The sequence below is a fragment of the Pinus tabuliformis genome, chromosome 4_1 (assembly GCF_031772625.1).
Source record: "Pinus tabuliformis cultivar Carrire ecotype Pingquan chromosome 4_1, CPIR1, whole genome shotgun sequence".
NCBI lineage: Eukaryota > Viridiplantae > Streptophyta > Pinopsida > Pinales > Pinaceae > Pinus > Pinus tabuliformis.
The window spans coordinates 254,846,287-254,864,641 of record NC_142303.1 but is presented as its reverse complement, the minus strand read 5'-3'; the positions used below and the strand labels follow the sequence as shown (position 1 = coordinate 254,864,641).

General features: G+C 38.5%; 1 protein-coding gene across 4 annotated transcripts in view; it reads right to left on the bottom strand.

Annotated features, from left to right (window-relative positions):
* IBR3 (acyl-CoA dehydrogenase-like protein) overlaps window positions 1-18,355 on the bottom strand; it is a 381,815-nt gene that overhangs the window by 183,335 nt on the left and 180,125 nt on the right. For 2 of the 4 annotated variants that reach the window (XM_089419562.1, XM_089419563.1), the window contains 3 exons: window positions 2,161-2,277; window positions 1,851-1,949; window positions 1,464-1,590 (listed from right to left, as the gene is read on the bottom strand). In XM_089419562.1, the coding sequence (XP_089275688.1) occupies window positions 1,464-1,590; window positions 1,851-1,949; window positions 2,161-2,277 (343 nt within the window). The remainder of the gene's footprint in view (window positions 1-1,463; window positions 1,591-1,850; window positions 1,950-2,160; window positions 2,278-18,355) is intronic. The other 2 variants (XM_089419565.1, XM_089419564.1) reach the window with 1 other exon arrangement.

Sequence of the window (18,355 nt, the reverse complement as noted above, 5' to 3'; positions counted from 1 at the left end):
TCTTTCGTTCTGCAACTCCATTTTGTTCGAGATTATATGGGACTATCAGCTCCCTCTTAATCTCTGATTCCTTATGTGGTTGTGGATTTTATTGCGGCTATGGATTATTATTCTGAGCGAGAGAGATAGGAGGTTGTGTGAGAGCGAAGAGGAAATTACAACGGACCTATTGTAGGTTGTATCTCTTCATTTTGTTGGATAATATAAAAGGAAGGACTGATTGTTTCACCGTGGATGTAGGCCAAATTGGGTGAACCACGTATATCTGTATCTCTCTTGTTTTATGCATTTTTGTATTTGTGTTTCCACAATACTTTATGTGTTCCATTGCTCTGTAATATATAATTTTCTAACATGGAAAAAGGGGGCATATTTGTTTTACCCCAATGGGACTTTGAAGTTTGGATGTAATTGCAGAAGCCATTTATCATCCTGAGTCGTCCCACAACTAACTCGTACAGTCTCATAATGGCTGCCAGTAGGGTCTTCGATATGCCAATGTCACGAAGCCTTTGGAATAATGCCTCCCCGAAACTATATCAAATGCCTTCCCCAGGAGTCTACAAAGAATGCTCAATGCCCCCCTTATAATAACTCCTTCCTCACTCTTAGAGCATTTGTTGTTCATTAATAAAATTTGGCATGTTGTATGGCATCTTGTGGACTAATTTAGTTCCTCATTCTTGTATCCCTCTTATCTCTTTTAACTAACGGTCATTTCATATATTTAAGTTAATGGCCATCTCATAAATGTATTAAGTATTTGCCATCTCATATTGTTTATTGAATGGTATTCAATTGGAATTGGAGTCTGATTATACACACAAGAAACTTGGAAGGAACATGTTGAATGAGATACACAATTCCAGTGTAGAGGCATTGTGAACAATATGTCATTTGCCAATCAAAGCTTCATCACTAGCACTTCCTATACTAGAGAATATATATTTATATATTGAGAGAAGCATTGCATGTGTCCAAACTTGAGCTGAAGCCCACTCTTCTTCCTTGAAAAAAAAATGAATTTATTTTGTATTTTTTAATGCTTGCTGTGGTTTGCCAAGTTTTGTCGATCTTTTAGCTGGCCCGATGTTTAAACCCTAGGAAAATTTTTGTCTGCCAATTTTTCAACAATGGTTCACATATCATTATTTACATGCAGATCTTGAATGTTTACAAATAAACAAAAGGAGTGTTAGAAATGAGTGTCTTGTACCACTTGAGAGGTAAAATATGCAGTGTCCACTCAAGATGTACCCAAGATTTATCTGAAACTTGAAAGCAAGAGGTGACAAGTAACCTCTGAATACAATCATAGCTCACAAAATAAAATCAATACTTCTTATCTCTGTATGGTAGCAAAGAACATAAAATCAACACTTGAATGCAGAGAGAAGACAATCCAGAAGATTTATTTTAAGTCATCAAAATAAAGTCATTGGATAAAATAATTTGATACTTGCCAAAAGCAGAAGATGGTGGCCTGTCTGGAAGTACTGAATCCCTACTTATAAACTTCCAAGCTGTATCAATAAAATATATAGCTAAGCGTCCAGCAGACTTGGCACGTTCCCCCCCTGAGGCATTTCCCTGCAATTTCCATAACAAAAAGGAGATGATTGTGCACAGTTAAAGCAAAATCCAGGAAAGATAGATTAGCATTCTTTTAACAAATTATATCAAATGCAAACAGATTTTCTACAGAAAACCACAACTGTAAATAACATAACATTTTTGGCATGCCCTTCAAGAGTCAAGTGAAAGATTAGTGGAAACCCACAATATCTTTTGATAGGGGAAAAAACAATTGAAGAGTTCTAAAGATTTTTCTGAAATGAAGATAGTCTCACCTTCAACCACCTATGATAAACCCCCGCAAAAATAGATGCTGAACGAAAAAGAGAGAATGCAATATAAAACTTCCAATCTTTAGCAGGCCACTGGGCACCCTACACGTCTCATTGTTTCAAAGGTACCAACCACCATTACAAACCGTCTGACATGATAGAATATAAACAGAGAGAGAAACAGCACATATGCAAAAAGTGGGAGCTTTCCCAAATCCAAAAATGTATAGAGTCTAGCAGAATCTTTCCTTGCCAGAATAAGAGAACACTTAGTCAATATAAAAAGAGAAAGGGTTTTAACTTTAAGCCTTACAGCTGCAGCACAATAATTCGCCAGATGCTCTTCCAGAGAAGGAACTCCTTCTGGAATTATCCCATTATCAAAGCCATATTGAGGAACTGGAAACTCATTGTTGTTGATGAGAAAACACTGCAATACAAAAACACCAAACAAATTTCAAACATGTTACTATCAAATCTAATAAACAATAAGGCTTTCAAAATGAATATCTGTCATATAACACAGCAAGTTGAAAAAAGAGTTAAATCAAAGAAAACGAATTCCGTCCTTAACACCTCCCTTAACCAACACATCCCCAAAGCATAAATGTAGTGAAATTAAATTGTATCAATTCCCTAAAGTGATTAAAATCAGTTAGGGGGATGTAAAGATAAGATAATTTTCCTAATGTCTGACAAATAACCACATATATGTCAATGGGACCGCTACGTAAATCAATGAAAATAGTAAAATACAAAGTGGAAGCAAGAAAGCAACTCGTGGAAAATGATGATAAAAGCAAATCCAGCATATGCAGAGAAAGATCTGAATTATAAGACATAACAAAATGGAGCAATGAAACAAAGTGATGATGCAGATACTGTTGGGAACCACGATTGTCGTTAGACCAAAAATCACAGGTGTTAGTCAACAATCACATCGCCAGAGATAAGGTTCCACGAGAGGTGGTTAGTCCATCTCGCAAAACACACTGGGAGCGTTGATTTATCCAATGTCCAACAATATCCCCCCCAACACAAGCCGGTTGTGTATCGAACTCATGACCTACGCTTGGATACCACTTGTTGGGAATAACGATTGCGGTTAGACCAAAACCCGTAGGTGTTAGCCAACAATCACATCGCCAAAGATAAGGATCCACAAGATGCAGCTAGTTCATGTCGCGAAACACAAGAGGAGAGTCGATTTATCCAATGTCCAACAAATACAAGCCAAAGTAACATACAAATAAAGGCCAAGAACCATTGGACCTCTGGTGAGGATGTCTTGTCCCAAGAGAAATCAACATTCCGTAATGCTCTCTCTTCTAACATCTAAGGTTGAAGGGAACAAACTCCTAAAGGATGACTGGTTAGATGATACAGAAGATAAGGAAGGTATGGTATGAGAAATATCTCACTATCAAGTCGTTGAAATCCATGTCCATGACCTGGAGGCAATTCCCTCACTATTGATGCAATGTTAACTATCCTGGGATCTAAGAAGACATAATAGCAAGGGTCTAGATGAAGACATAATAGCAAGGGTCTAGATGATCAAGCACTCGTGGCCTCCCACAGTCTCACAAACCTAATGACTAGTGCAATGTTGTTGTCTCTGATGCTACTATTTGATGGAAGCACTAAAAAGAACTCTATAATCTGTCAGTCTAGGTCCAGTCTGTTGTAACCTGTTTTAAATTTTATGTGTTGTACATATTAAATATAATTGTAAAAGAAAAAAATCAAATACTGAAAAGAGAAAAGAAAAAATGTGAACGACTTCTTATTATTTGATTAAACTAAAGTTACTTTGGTTTATCAAAGGTTTTTTTTTAATACTAATATCTTGTCACTATAAAGTGTCTTGTAATAAATAAAGACGAACGGTGGGACCCTGCGACAGCAGTCGGAAATGTTAAAGTGTGGGCAAGTTGGTGGTGAGCGAAAGGAAAAGAAGATGGGACCCGCCCGATGGAGAAAACCCGATGACACAACTAAGTCGAAGGATAACACGAGCAGTGCCCCCGCAAAGACTTTTGTCAGGCCTGTTGACTTTTGGATGAACGATGCATATTTACTGCGGAGGCACCACCCGAGAATTAGTCCCGTACAGAGCAGTCCCCCCGTAGTGACGTCAGCAAGCGAGCCAATTCATATTTTTCATTCGCCATGTCATACGCGTTCGTCCAGCTGTCCTCCGAAATGTTAAATCCCTCATTAAATTCGGTCATTTCCCCCATGTTAGCATTTAATGCCATTTTCCTGCCTATATTTTCTCATTCTGCTATCATTTCTTGGCTTTTTACTCAGTACATTGCCCTGTTGCTCGTTGTTGAGAAATTCAAAGTCCAGCTCACGTCTGAGTCAGCCTCGTCACCAGTACCAGGGATTTTTGTCATAATCAATCATTTTATCCTTTGAAAATGGCCAAGAAAATTGTTTCAACCAGTTCCTCTTCTCACATTCCGTTCATGGATACTGAAAGAGATATCTTCGATGTTTCTTTCCCTATTAACCACTATGAATTCTACCAACATGTTCAATTAAACCAATCTAATTCCCAAATTTATGTTGCAATGGTAAAATCTGGTGTGTTGGCAGCGTTTTTCCCTCAAACATATTTGTTTCCTGAATTTATTCATTGGCTAGTTTCAGCAACGTATCCTCAAAGGTGATGAATAGGCTAGGAGAAAGTATTTTTCAGGTGTCCTCTCTCTTGATTCAGCAAGCACTGTGTTATCCTTCTGCAGAGTCTTACTTGTCTTTTTCTGAAGAATCATTGACTGCCTATTTTGAAGATTTATCCGAACCAGAATGTGCTCTAATTCTCTTGTATTTGATGATTGATGGAAAACAATTCCCTGTAGATTCCACTCATTTTCCCTTGGATATCTTTGCTGAAGATGTAAGACCAGTTCTTCAGGTGTTGGCCAGAATTTTAGGGAAAGAAGACATTACAGTAATTGACAAAGCAGTTCTAGGAATGTTTGTTGTAATGATGAAACCTGGAGTTGTATTGGATATACCAGCATATTGGGAAAAAGTAATTAATGTCCAATTCATGAATTTCACTCTTATAGGTTGTTTTAGGTTTCCTTCCCTTGTGACCTATCTATTCTTGTACTCCAATGTTGAGAAATTCATGCATCTAAGGTTGAATCTCATGGACAATCTCAAGCATAAACAATCAGTGTTCTTTTGGACTGATGTAGTAAGAATTGATCCTAAAAATGAGGGTTTGTCCTATTTTCCTTCCTCTTTCCTTTCAGTGGTGTATTCAATCATAAATAGTTCACTTGCACCAGCTTTACTCCCTAAAGCTCAATCTTTTCTTCAAGTGAGTAAAGACGTAAAGGTTGGAGATTGGCTTTCTTTCCAGGATCATGTTGAAATAAGACTGTATGGAGCTGAGGTTGAGCCTTACAGATTACCAACTTTTGTTCCTATGAGAATGTTTGCTCTGGAATTCATTAGGTAGAGTCTAAATGTGGATCAAGTACATTTTGTACCTGCAAAGAAGGGACTCCTTTTCAGGTTGCCTAGGACTATTGGACCATTCATTGTGAATACTAGGCAAGCAATAGATGAAGTCCAAAAATTGTTAGAAGGAATGAATTTATTGCTAGAGGAGAAATGGGCTTATGATCCATATCATATAATTTCAAACAGAAGAATAGAAAATGGTTATGCTCCTTATATGCATGAATCAAAACCAGAAATAGAGAAGCTGGCAAATGGAGGACAGTCAACTCCCTTGGGAAATATAGAAATTGAGACCCCTCTTGCTACTAAAAAGAACCTGAAAAGAGGTAGGTCAAAGGTAATTGATCTAGAGGAAGAAGAAGACAGAGCAGAAAAAAGGGCAAAGATATCTGAAGAGACTAGTACATCAGCAGCTCCTAGTATACAATTGCAGTTCAAGGAAACTTTTTTTACTCCTCCAGTTCCAGGAGAATCTTCTCAAGATTCGGTTTCCATGATTAAACAAATGTTTTTGTAGGTGGAAGAAAGAAACAAGAAGATTAGAGAAAATATGGAATCACAATCAGAAGCTCAGGTATCTTTTGAATATCAGACAAGGCTACTATCAGCGATGGATCTAGATAAAAGTCAGTTGAAATTTTCTCTCTCTCATCCATTACCAATGTTAGTGACATCTACAACAGGGTTCAAGACTGTTAATTTAACAGTAGATGCAAAGAGGATTCCATTACCTGATAAGATTAATTTACATATGCAGACTGGTCAATTAATCTTCCATGATTTATATAAATCTGCTTCAGTTGCTTCTAAAGCTGAAAATATGTTAGAGAAAGTGGTAAACCAATTGAAGTTGGAGAAAGCAAATTCCAGAGCTCTTAATACCCAAAATGAGGAGTTGAAGAAGATAATTGTCAAGATTGGTGTGAATCCAGAAGACAAGTCTGCAATTCAGAAGTTATTGTAGAGTGTTGAGGCAAAAATTCAGATACTGAAGAAGAAGTTGAAATTGCCCTCTACAAAGCATCCCATGGCTTCAGAGGTAGCAGGGGTTGAAAAAGAGAAAGAGTTACTGGTCCAAGAGCTTCTACAAAGGGATGAAGAAATAATGAAGTTGAAAGAGATGAATCTTTCTTTACAGCAAAAGATTGATTCACATGTATGCACGATTGTAGTGGCAGCAAATTCAGATGATCCTACTAAGAAACTGACTCAAGTTATGACTGAATTGCACATTGCTGAAAATGAGTTGAAGAAGAAGCAAACAGAGTTTGACAATGCTGTGAAAATTATCAAGGCAACTGAGCATGAGTTGTTTATGACCAAGGAGACTGCAGAAAAATACAGAAGGGATTTCTAGGCTACTCATCAAGAAATTAAAGAATTAAAGGAGAAAGTGAAAGGAAACATGTCTCTGGTACAAGCAAGAGAAATCTTGTGGAATGACATAATTAATACAATAAAGAATGTCTGGGAATTCCTAGTTATCATTGAAGAGGAGAAGATTATTGTTAGAGATTTAGAAGAAGTCATCCTCAGTAATAAACAAAAGCTACAGAATAGAGCCCAGTTTGCTAAGAAATTGATTGACTTCTTAAACTCAAAGTCTACATAGGAAATGAAGGAGTTTGGAATAGAAGACAGGACTAAACATGTGATAGAAATAAACAAAATGATATTGAAAAATTCCAACAGAAAAGCAGCAGAGAAGAAATTGATGGAAATTAAGGAAGCAGTGATGAAGTTCAATATGTTGATTTGGGGTAGCATCAGATGTGCTCTAGCCATGAAAATTGGTGGAGAGGCTAAAGCACATGGGATCTCCAAGACCCATAAATGGTTTGGGCAGATTCTACCCGGTTAAGGAGATATTAAAATAATTAATATTTTTAATGGAGTTCCTAAGTCTAAACTTAGAAAAAAAAATATTAATGGGTATTAATATAAAATTGGGTTAGAAGGTTCCAAATAACATGGATCAAGCCAAATCTAATCTTAGTCATTGATTAGAGATGTAATCTCGACCATTGAAGGACCAACGGGAAAAGTATAAGAGGAGGCTCGAGGATCAGTTGGAGAACACACCAGAGTGATCAGTCATTCGATTTTCTAGAGCAGGGTTTGCTAAGAGAAATCGAATCAGTGATCAATTTGCAGCGAGGGGCAGTGAGTACAAGGCAGAGAGGCAAAGATAGTGTCGGAAGACCAGCGCAGAGGCAGAGAGACAGATGCTGAACCAGAGGGAGCCACGCAAAGGCAGAAGAGATTGCACATAGGCCTGAAGGGCCAGCGTCATCCACACAAACGCTGCAAGAGTGACGCAGAGGACCATAGAGGTTGTGCAGAGCCTCAGAGGGCTGACGCAGAGGATTTCGGGCTGATGCAAAGGCCAAGAGGGCTAACGCTGAGCTTCAGATTGTGTTGGTGAGGTTTTCGTGGGGCAGACTTTTCGAATATCTGCCTCCAAATAGAGAGGTATTACTACCGGATTATTTTCTTTGTCGGCGGAGCCAATTTGGCACCCAGTTGTACTCAGAAAGACTGCAAAATAATATAATCCTAAGAATTGTTGCACCAGTTTTCCTGTGTTGAGTTTTTCCAGGGACGATTGTCCAAAAATAACGGTGTCACTTGTGTGTTTGTCTATTTCTTTCAGTTGTTGATCTGTAGATGGTTGAAACTTGAGACTGTATTGTGTTTATTTCAATGTTTATATGGTAAACAACTTGTTAGTAATTAAACAAGTAGGCGAAATAAACCAGACAATACAGATAAAATTTATAATAGGTAATACTTAAAAATTTCAACACAATATCATTTTTGATAAAAGAACATGGGTTGGTTTACTATCTTGTTGGGATCAGCAAAACAATTTGTTATCCTGGGAACTTTATGAAACATTACTGGTGGAAGCAAAAAGTAAGATTAATTCTACACATGAAAAGACTGCAATATTAAAGGGAGCTACAATTGTCAATTATCTTCATAAAGATTTTCAACTTCTTTGGATGATGAAAACTCTTTTTATTGAGAAGCCTACATACAGCAGAATCACAGATTTCAGGATAGCACATGTTAAATTTATAAATTCCCCAAGTACAAGTACAAAATCTGGAGGAAGACTAGGGAATGGATGTCGCCACAAGCTGCTGCTACAGAAGAAGAACCCTCTACTGCTCTGCAATCTCAAATTGATTTAGGATGAAATGTTTACTTTTAAAAGTTATTATATTTTTCAAGTCATGTAATTTTTTATGTTTCAATGTAATGTTCGAATAGTTGGGTAGTTAGGAGGTTGACAGTTCTGATAACTGTCTCTTGAAAGTTTGTATAAATGTACTTCAGTAAGATGAAAAAGGGTTCCGGATTTTTGCATACCTCAAAGAAGACTACTTTTGTACTTTGATCTTCACTTGAATGATGAATAAAGCTTTTCAGTGATTCCAGAAATTGTTGGGTATGATTTGTTTTCCTTGTGTCATATTATGTATGTATTTCTTCATTGAAAGAATTGAAGCAGCCTGTTCTTTATTTACAGTTAATGGTTATAAGTTTCTGTAAATTTTGAGGTTAAAAAATCCTTAAACAGTGCTCTTCTTTCAAATTTTCCATTTCTCATCAAACACACTTTCCTCTAAGTTTATGGTAAAAGATTTTGTGCAGACAACCTTTTATTCTGAAACTTTCACCAACACTTCTCACAGATTTCTATTCATTTGTATCCAACAGTTAAAGGCCATTTAAAGTTATGTTCCATGTATTGAAGGTTAAAGGGTTTAAAATTTAATATTTTGGGGTTTGCAAAATGATGAGACAAACAAACAATCAATCTGTAATCTTTAATGAATGTCTTGGGCACTGATTTCTACTCAGCCAGGAATTGTCTCCCAAGGTACAACACAATCCATGCTAGAGAGGGCAGTGTGCGCAAAAGTTGGATCCAAGCACCACCCTCATGGACAAAGGCAAGCATTTCTAAATCAAGCAATGGAAGAACCTAGATCAAGATTTCTAAGACCCACTAATGAAATAAAACGATCCTCTTATCTCATAATAGATGGGGAACCAGAAAATGAAGTGATCCTCCATCTCAATCTCATGAACATAGCAAATCCTAACGGATCTTGTCCCTACAAGTGATATGGCATTCAACTTCAACTTGAAGATGATGAAAACTTACTTGATACTACCTATTACATGCTAGAAGTACGTAGCAAATAAATGAAGAAAAAGACCAAAGTTAGACAAGGCACCAGTCAAATTTTTCAGGTTCAGAAGTCTAGCAGAGCAATTTTGCCCCTTTCTCTCTATTCTTCTATCTTCTTCTATCTTCCTTCATCATGCAAATTTTGTAGCCCATGGGAGAGTTGTAAAAAATGTCACTAGCATGATGAAGTTATTTAAGACCTGTTTAGTAAGGAAGTTGCTCCAGTGTGTTTTTTTTTCACTTAATTAATTCAAGTTCAGAAGTCTAGCAAAGCAATTTTGCCCCTTTCTCTCTATTCTTCAATCTTGTTCTATCTTCTTTCATCATGCAAATTTTGTACCCCATGGGAGAGTTGTAAAAAATGTCACTAGCATGATGAACTTATTTAAGACCTGGTTAGTAAGGAAGTTGCTCCAGTGTGTTTTTCTTCGCTTAATTAATTATTTTTGCTTTGCAGCGATAAATAATTAATTTAGTTTGTTCACTTACAACCTCCAAAGCTGGACTGTCTTAATAACTAGGCCTTGAATGTGCTTTTTAAGTCTAGGGTCAATGTATATTACCATGTTAGGCATTATCTTGAGTCTCACGGAATTACATTAGGTTCTAGTAGGATTTTTTAATAATTAAAAACTTCCCGCAGGACAGGCAATTTTAATTAAATTTTTATGCAATAAATAAAAAAGTGCAACTAGGAAGACTTGTATGGTATGTGAGTACTCAATTTTCATGCTCAAAGTACGAACTTTACCCTGGTACCTACTTTGGGGTGCAAAATATTAAATTTTGTGAACAATCACTTCTACTCTAAAAGTGAAGAAAAAGAGAAGAAAAATCAGATATTAAATAACTGGCAACATGCCAGAAACATGTCTTAGTCAACTAAGGCTCTCAATCACTTGAAGTGGAGTGACTAAGCAAAAAGGAGTCAATTAAACGCCGAGTTGAAGTCAAGACAACAAGGCCAAGTGGGGGGTCGAGGGGGGTCGAATAGGCTGCCAAGGAGAGCCAAGTTTGCTTCACATGAAATGTGAGTTGGCTTGCCCATTAAGGGGTTGAGTTGACTCATCAAAGGGAGGGTCAAGTGGACACTCAAGTAAGGCCAAGTTAGTGGCGAAGACTGAAATATGATGGGACACCTGTAATCTCCCAAACTAGGAAATACAATGAATACCAAATACATGCACTAAGCTACAACAAGAAAATCCACACATGCAAGCACAAAATTTACACAAGCAAATATTAATCAGTGAACCATAGAAATGCAGCCATAAATCTGAGCCAATTTACTGAATTTTCAACTGGAACTGAGCACAACAAAGTGGAATGATAGAACCTGGGCTTGCTACCACAAGCATGCACATCCCAAGAGAAGATCTAAGTAAAAACTCCAACTGAAATGGCTCAATCTGCCCAATGCACTGCTCAGAATTTTTTTGTTGTTGCTCTTGGAGGCAAACTATGAAATGACCCCTCAAATCTGCTCCAAAAATTCTGAAAAATTAGAGGAAGGCTCCTCACACACCAATCAACAAAAACCCAGAAATTGTTTGGGCTGATTCCAGCAGACCCAGAATGCCCAAATTTGGACGATTATGTGTCCAACCACGAATTATCTGCTGCAAATTAGCTCTAAATTCCTCCCTCAACTTGCTGGAATTTCTTCTGCAAATTTTCTCTGAAAATGAACAACAAATCTCAGCTCAATTCCTGCACAAAATCTCCACTTCAAACTTTGCATTGTAGATGACACGGAAAATCCCCTACGAGGCCCTAGAGACAGAAATTTGGCCCTCATGATACCATGTTGAAGTTTCTAAGTCTAATAGTTAGAAACCCTCCATGTACTTTCTGATTTATTCCTTCTTACTTGTTCTGATTAATTAACAAGTTATTTACCATGTAAATACTGAAAATAAACACAAGTACATGCTCAACACATTACAGATCATCAACTGAGGGAAACAAAAACAAGCAGACAAATGACACCATTATTTTTGGACTAATTTCCTCGGAAAAACCCAATGCGGGAAAATCGGTGCAGCTATCTGAGGGTTTGATTTATTAAGCAATTTCAGAATACAATCTGGGTGCCAAATCCGGCTCACCCAACAGAGAAAAATCTTGGCAGTAGTACCTCTCCTTCGGAGACAGATGCTCTGGCTGAAACCCCGGATAAACACTCCGACAGCTCCAATCTGCCACACGAAAAACCCCAGCGTCAGCCTCTAGGCACTGTGTCAGCCTCTTCTGCCCTCTGCGTCAGCTTTCCCGGCAGTTCCGACAGTTCTGTTTGTTCCCGACAGTTTCGGCTTCTGCCCTCTACATTAGCTTTCCCGGCAGTTCCGGCTTCTACCCTCTGTGTCAGCTTTCTCGACAGTTCCCGACAATTTCAGTTGTTCCCGGCAGTTCCAGCTTTTGCCCTCTGCGTCATCTTTCCGGGCAGTTCCGGCAGTTCCAGCGATTCCCAACAGTTCCGGCTTCTGCCCTCTGCGTCAACTTTCTCGGTTGCTGCGCTGATCCTCCCGGCACTATCTCTGCCTCTCTACTTCTATATTCACTGCCCCTCAGCTGCAGCTCCAGATCACTCTCTCAACTTTCTCAGCAAACCCAGCCCCAGAAAGTCGAAATCTTGATCTCTTGGTGTGTTCTCCAAGTTACCCTCAAGCCTCCTCTTACACTTTTCTCGTTGACAGATCAACGGCCGAGATTAAGTCCCTAATCAACAACTAAGATTAGATCTAGCTTGATCCATGACTTTTGGAGCATTTTAACACAGTTTTATATTAATTCACATTAATATTTTAATTTCCCTAAGTTTAGACTTAGGAACTCCATTAAAAATATTAATTATTTTAATATCTCCCAAACTGTTTAGAATCTGCCCAAACCCTTTCTGGGTATTAGAGATCTCATGTGCCTTAGCCTCTCTACCAAATTTCGTGGCTAGAGCACATCCGATGCTACCCCAAATCAAAATAGCAGTGTTCTTAACCTCTAAAAATCATGGACTATGCCCTTTGCCTTTACTTGCTGGAACTCACAAAAGTTGAAAGATCTTTGCAAATTGGTCCTCCAAATGCCAAAATTTGCTCACAAATTCTCTTCTAGACTGACACTTGAAGTTCAATGAAGAAGAGTTGGAACTCCCACTTGGAAATTCCTTGTGCTAAACAACACTGGTTGACTTGGCTAAGCAGCTCAAGAAAACTCTATAGTTCTGAAAATGAAATGCCATAAGATGCAAAAATAAGGCTCTTCTCTTCCCTTTATAATTGTTGCTCACCCTTCCTTGTGGGCTCCACAAATTTGACGCCCTTTCTCATCGCCTTTTCCCTTCTGGTTCGATTTTCCTAGGGAATTCAATTTCCCTTCTTGAACGGTACCCACAACCCATTAACACTTTAATTTTTCCTTTTTTTCCCTAAGTTGAGCCTTTCCTCTTCTCCAAAAATTATATTAAGCCTCCACAACCCACTTTTGCTAAGTTAATTTGCCAAAAATATTTATTAAATGCCAAAATTGCAAAACTGGGAATTCCCTTAGCAAAATTATTAATCGAGGACATGAAAGACCTACCCTCCCAAATGTTGCTTGTCCGCAAGCAATTGTAATGTTGGATGTTGAAGAATCTACTCTTCCTCCCTAGTGGCATCCTCATCTGGTAAGTCCTTCCATCGGACAAAGTATTCTCTAGTAGTCCTATTCCTAATTCTCCTCTCCCTCTCCTGCAAGATGGCCTCAGGTATCAAAATCAAGTGTCCCTCATTGTCCAATGGTGGCATCTCCATAGTAGTTGTAACTTGTTGCCCCAATGCTTTTTTCAGGAAAGACCCACAGAACACATTATGCACCCCGCTCCTTGGTGGAAGCTCTGTTGACGAATCTAGGGCACAGGGTTAATGAGATTCTTCTTTACATGATAACTATTAATGCTTAGCTTGTTAACATTAGTGTGTCTTCTTTTATTCATTAAATAGCTACCATAACAAAGAGACAAGAACACAATAAGTTGGCATTCTGCCAAGGCCAAAACCTCTCCCTCTTGGAGAGGAAACCCGCATAAAATTATTCTTATAGAGATTCCAATTGACAAACACCAAGACCATGACCCTTGACTAACTGAGCCACTCCAAGACCAAGCCACCAACCTCTTCTTCAAACTGTTGAGATCATTGTCGTCACTGCACCACTGAGACATCCATGATTGTTGCAACATCATTGAATTCATGAGAGCAAGATTGTTGCACCATATCTCTATCTTTACTTAATTCTTTACTGCTTATCGAGATCATCATTATGTAGATGAGGTTTCTATGATGAGACATGTATATAGATATATACATGTGACTGTTGCATTGAAGTCCTCATGTTAATCCTACATGCCTATGATGACATCTTGACGTATATTGAGATCCTTCCTTTATGTTGAGATTGTGATCATCCTTGTTACCATGACTATGACAGCGTAGAGAACTTCATTGAGTATGTGATTGTGTTCAGAAATTATCCTCCTCTTTGTCATGTTGTGCATACACTACTATGATATTTATGCCGAGAGTGTGTACTCTTATAATCTGCATCCGAGAACCATAGACCCTTTCCTCAACCGAGATTATATAATAAAGTCTTCCTCCGAGATTCTTGTAACCTTTAACTTGATCGGGATTTCTAAGAGGAATGCGAGGGTATTCACCGTGGTTATCATCGTGACTGCACCTTGCTGCATTTTCCGAAGCCACAGAGTCATGCGAGATTTTGTTTGTGCTTTTGCGAAGTTTAGTTGAGTATTTATAGTTGTTCTGTCTCTATAAATGAGCCGACATGAATGTGAATTGTTGTGTCACTTCATCTGAGCCGACGTGGCTTTTCTTTATATCGATTTTGCTGGTCGACTTAACTATTCTCTTCATCGTTTAGCTTGTTGCCTTCTTCAAGAGGATTGTGCTTGTCTTGGAGGGTTGAACTAGACTCTAGGTTGACTCATATACATTACATAAATGCTCAAGAAGAGCTCTTTGACTCTTTGACTTTCCTAGACCTATGGAATGAGCAAGAAACTCATTCTTATAATTCTCAAAAATAATATTTCTTTTATTTACAAGTACAAAGATCAAAATTACATGTATAAATATTAAATACCAAACCGAGTTACATTTTCTTCAACACTCCCTCTTAACTAAGGAGGTATTTACAATGGTACTTGGTTATTCTCAATCTGAAGAATTTCTCATAAGAAGAATCAGATTGGTAACTTCTGTTATAGCATCATATTAACCAACATTGTTTCCACAGCGAGGCCTTGACTGACAGCTCTATCTCTCATTTGATTAGAGCACAAACAATGTTGGAGAGACCAATGACTATAGACACCTTCATTATTGTCTCTCAAGGTACATACTCACCTGGGTGTTCACTAAGTATGACCTTCTAGGACTATTCTTATCTTGGGTTCCCAGCCCTCAAAGAATATCGGTCTTCTTGCCTACTCTTGTCTTAGATGCCCTACACATCCTCAAAGAGCATCGGATGCCAGATGATGACCCAATCCTCCATTCTTTCTTCCATAGTGAAGAAAAGAATGTTGTGTCTATCTCTCCCTCTCAACTGGGGATGATATGCCCAAGTTTCTCTGATCAGAAACTTGCCCAAGCTCCCTTCTAATCAAGAACTTGTCAGAGATCCCTCTTAGCTAGGGACTCTTCTATATATCAGCAACTTCTTCTTCGTGGGTTCTTCAACTGCTTGATCAACTTCTTTCCTTGATGTCATGAATTTTAGTTGACCTTCTTCCTTGTAGGGCAACAACCATCAATCACTTTCCTCCTTAGTTCGCCATGCCATTCCTTTCTTCATGGAAAGTGGCCTTCTTCATATCTGGAACCTTCATCATATGACTACTTCTTTCTCATCATGCTTCTTTCATCCATCACATGAATGCTAGTTGTACTTGTAAGTAGCTCTGCATGAACTTATCCAGATATTATTCAAGAAACATATCATTAAATCAAATCATACCTTACTAGATGGCTCTTCATCATGACATCTTTTGTAGGTATCAGCATCCTGCATACATGTTGACACATTTCCCAAAGATATCCATTGTCAAGGGTCTACATCTTTCCCATCAGAGTCTTTATATCTTTCCAGGATATTTTCTAGTCAAGTCTTCTTGATCCTTTTGGATGTTGATTGCCTTCATCAGGGTTGCATATCTCACGATCTCTTCCTTCCTTGCACATTCCATTCCCATGTATCCTTTTAGAGTTTTCTAATCAGAGTTATGTAGTTGTGGTCAACCACCTCATATTTCATATCAAGACATATTATGTTGATTTCATCTGGTGTAACTTATGTCTTTCTGCATCCTTTCATAGGAGGAGAACCTTTTCCTTTGATCATGCTTCTCCAGATAGAAGTATACAAGTATAAAACTTAAATACAAGTATACATACCTCATTTTACCTTTAGGTTGTCCAGGTTTCTTTCAGCAACTTCCTTGATTGAAAGACCTTCAACCCCTTGAACTGCTCTTATGTCATCATATTATTATTCATGAACTCCACAAGCTAGAGTTTCTATTGAAACACTTGCTTCATCCCTGGATCAGTGAATCTACTATTGAAGATTCCATCGGAAAATCTTGAGGATCTTTAAAGATCCCTATTCAGCAGATGTTTTCCTATTGCATGATGAGCCTTCTTCAAATGTTTGAGTTCTGCAAAGTTGTAGCCTATAACTTGTCTTCTTTCATAGAAACCCTAAGTTGTTGACTGAGATATCTTACTTATCCTTGTGAATCTAGTCACCCCTGTGGTGATGTCACGAGATAATGTCACATCATATCTAATAATATATTATAATCACATTCTATGCAGGATCTAGGAGCCCAAAAAGAGACTTATAGAGAGACTACCTTAAAGCATTCTACTCTCTCTTACCATGGAATTCATTCAGATCTTTCCATCCTATCCAGTGACATGAATTTTCTTATAATGTTCTACTAGCTTTCCTAATGTCTACCTTCATGAATTCAAAGGAGACCTTATTCAACGATTCATCTATGAGGACTGTGACCATCCTCCTCATTCTATGCAAGGACCTTTATCATGAGGACTATGACTATCCTCCAATATTTTTGTTTTCTTGCACATCAAAGTCATTAAACCAAAAAAAATGAAAGATACTTCCTTGGCATGTGAAGAGGAGATATTCACCTTGATGCTCCCTTTCCTTGAGTTGCCCATCATGTACCACTAGTATCCTTTTACCAAAACTTCTTTGGAGACCTAGCATTATGACTTGTGTGATCTTGTCATCACTGAAACTGCTTTATGATCTTGAGATCATCTTGATTCCTAATTCATTTTCAAGGTGTTTTTGACTCCTATATTTGACATGCTAGTGATACTGCCATCCCACAGGTGGACCTTATTACACTCAGCATCAACAAATTCATGCTCGGATTCGAGCATCATGCTATTGAGATCATGTCTATAGACCAGATTCGAAACTGCGACAAGTATATTGATACTGTATCAAGCAGTGATGTCCATGAGTGTTGTTCATTCGAATTGTGCACTGTGTTGTGAGCCTGAACTTGTCACCAACTTCATCACTATGTTTTATTGAGATATGTATTGGGGACTTGCCTTTTGATCTATCGAGATCATGGTTGTCTCTTCATAGTTTTTACTGAGTTCGAAACTTATGCACCTTGACCGAGAATGTAAGTTGCGTTTATCATGATTGCACAGAAATCTTTACCGAGGATGTGACTGTGATCACCGAACCTGCCTTCTTTTCCTGAGTTTCTGAGATCCTTAATAACTAAGCATCATAAGTAGAATTGGGATCACCATGATTCTTTCCATCGAAACTGAGTGGTGTTGTAGGATGTTTGAGACCATCATTCTTATGCCGAGAGAGATGTGTCAAGACTTGTTAGTGTATCTCTCCATCATGAGCATGTAGTGACAAGACTGAGATTATGAGACACTGATTGTATTGATGCCAAGATAATACAGAAATCATAAGAGTGTCGAGACAGGGTATTCTCCTCTTTTACCGAAACAGAGTATCCATCGAGTTCATATACTAAGGTATTATACTTTCTTGTGCTCATCTAGACTGATGAAAAGTTCGAACATGTCACTGTTATGTGTCACTGAGAGCCTGTACCATCCGATTAGAGCAATCCTTAGTTCTGTTGGTTGATTTCTTGTTGTTGGCTTGTTCTTTCCATGTGTCAGAGTTCCAACGATTGGTCGTGATGGTTACAAACATTTCAGAGACTCGATTGATTACACTATTCATTGAGGGGCTAGTTGATCCCCTACGTGGTTGGGTGAGGGCTTATAAGCCCACGACATTACAGGATGCCATCTCTAGGGCCAAAGACATGATTGATGCCTTGCCCAAGACTAAGGCCCCTATACCCATCAGACGCACTGCATCCCAAGGAGGGACGAGACACCCGACAAATACATAGAGAGGTTGGGTGCGGACAGCTTGATGATGAGACCAGGAGAGACCTCCGAAGGAGGAAGTTGTGCTTCACATGTTAGGAGCCATGGGCACCAGGGAACAAGTGCACCAAAGGCAAGGTCCATTATATCGAGGTGTATTCAAATAGCGATCCCTATAATGAGATAGAGTAAGTGGTTGGCGCAGAAGACGGAGGACCCCAGTCCATAGGAGGTGGACCACCACCACCACAAGGAGGACCGCTTTTGCGTATTGGAGGAGATATTGCTTCACGTCAGGAAGTTCTGAAGTCTCTGACAATATGGATTAGAGGCACAGTGCAGGGACACCG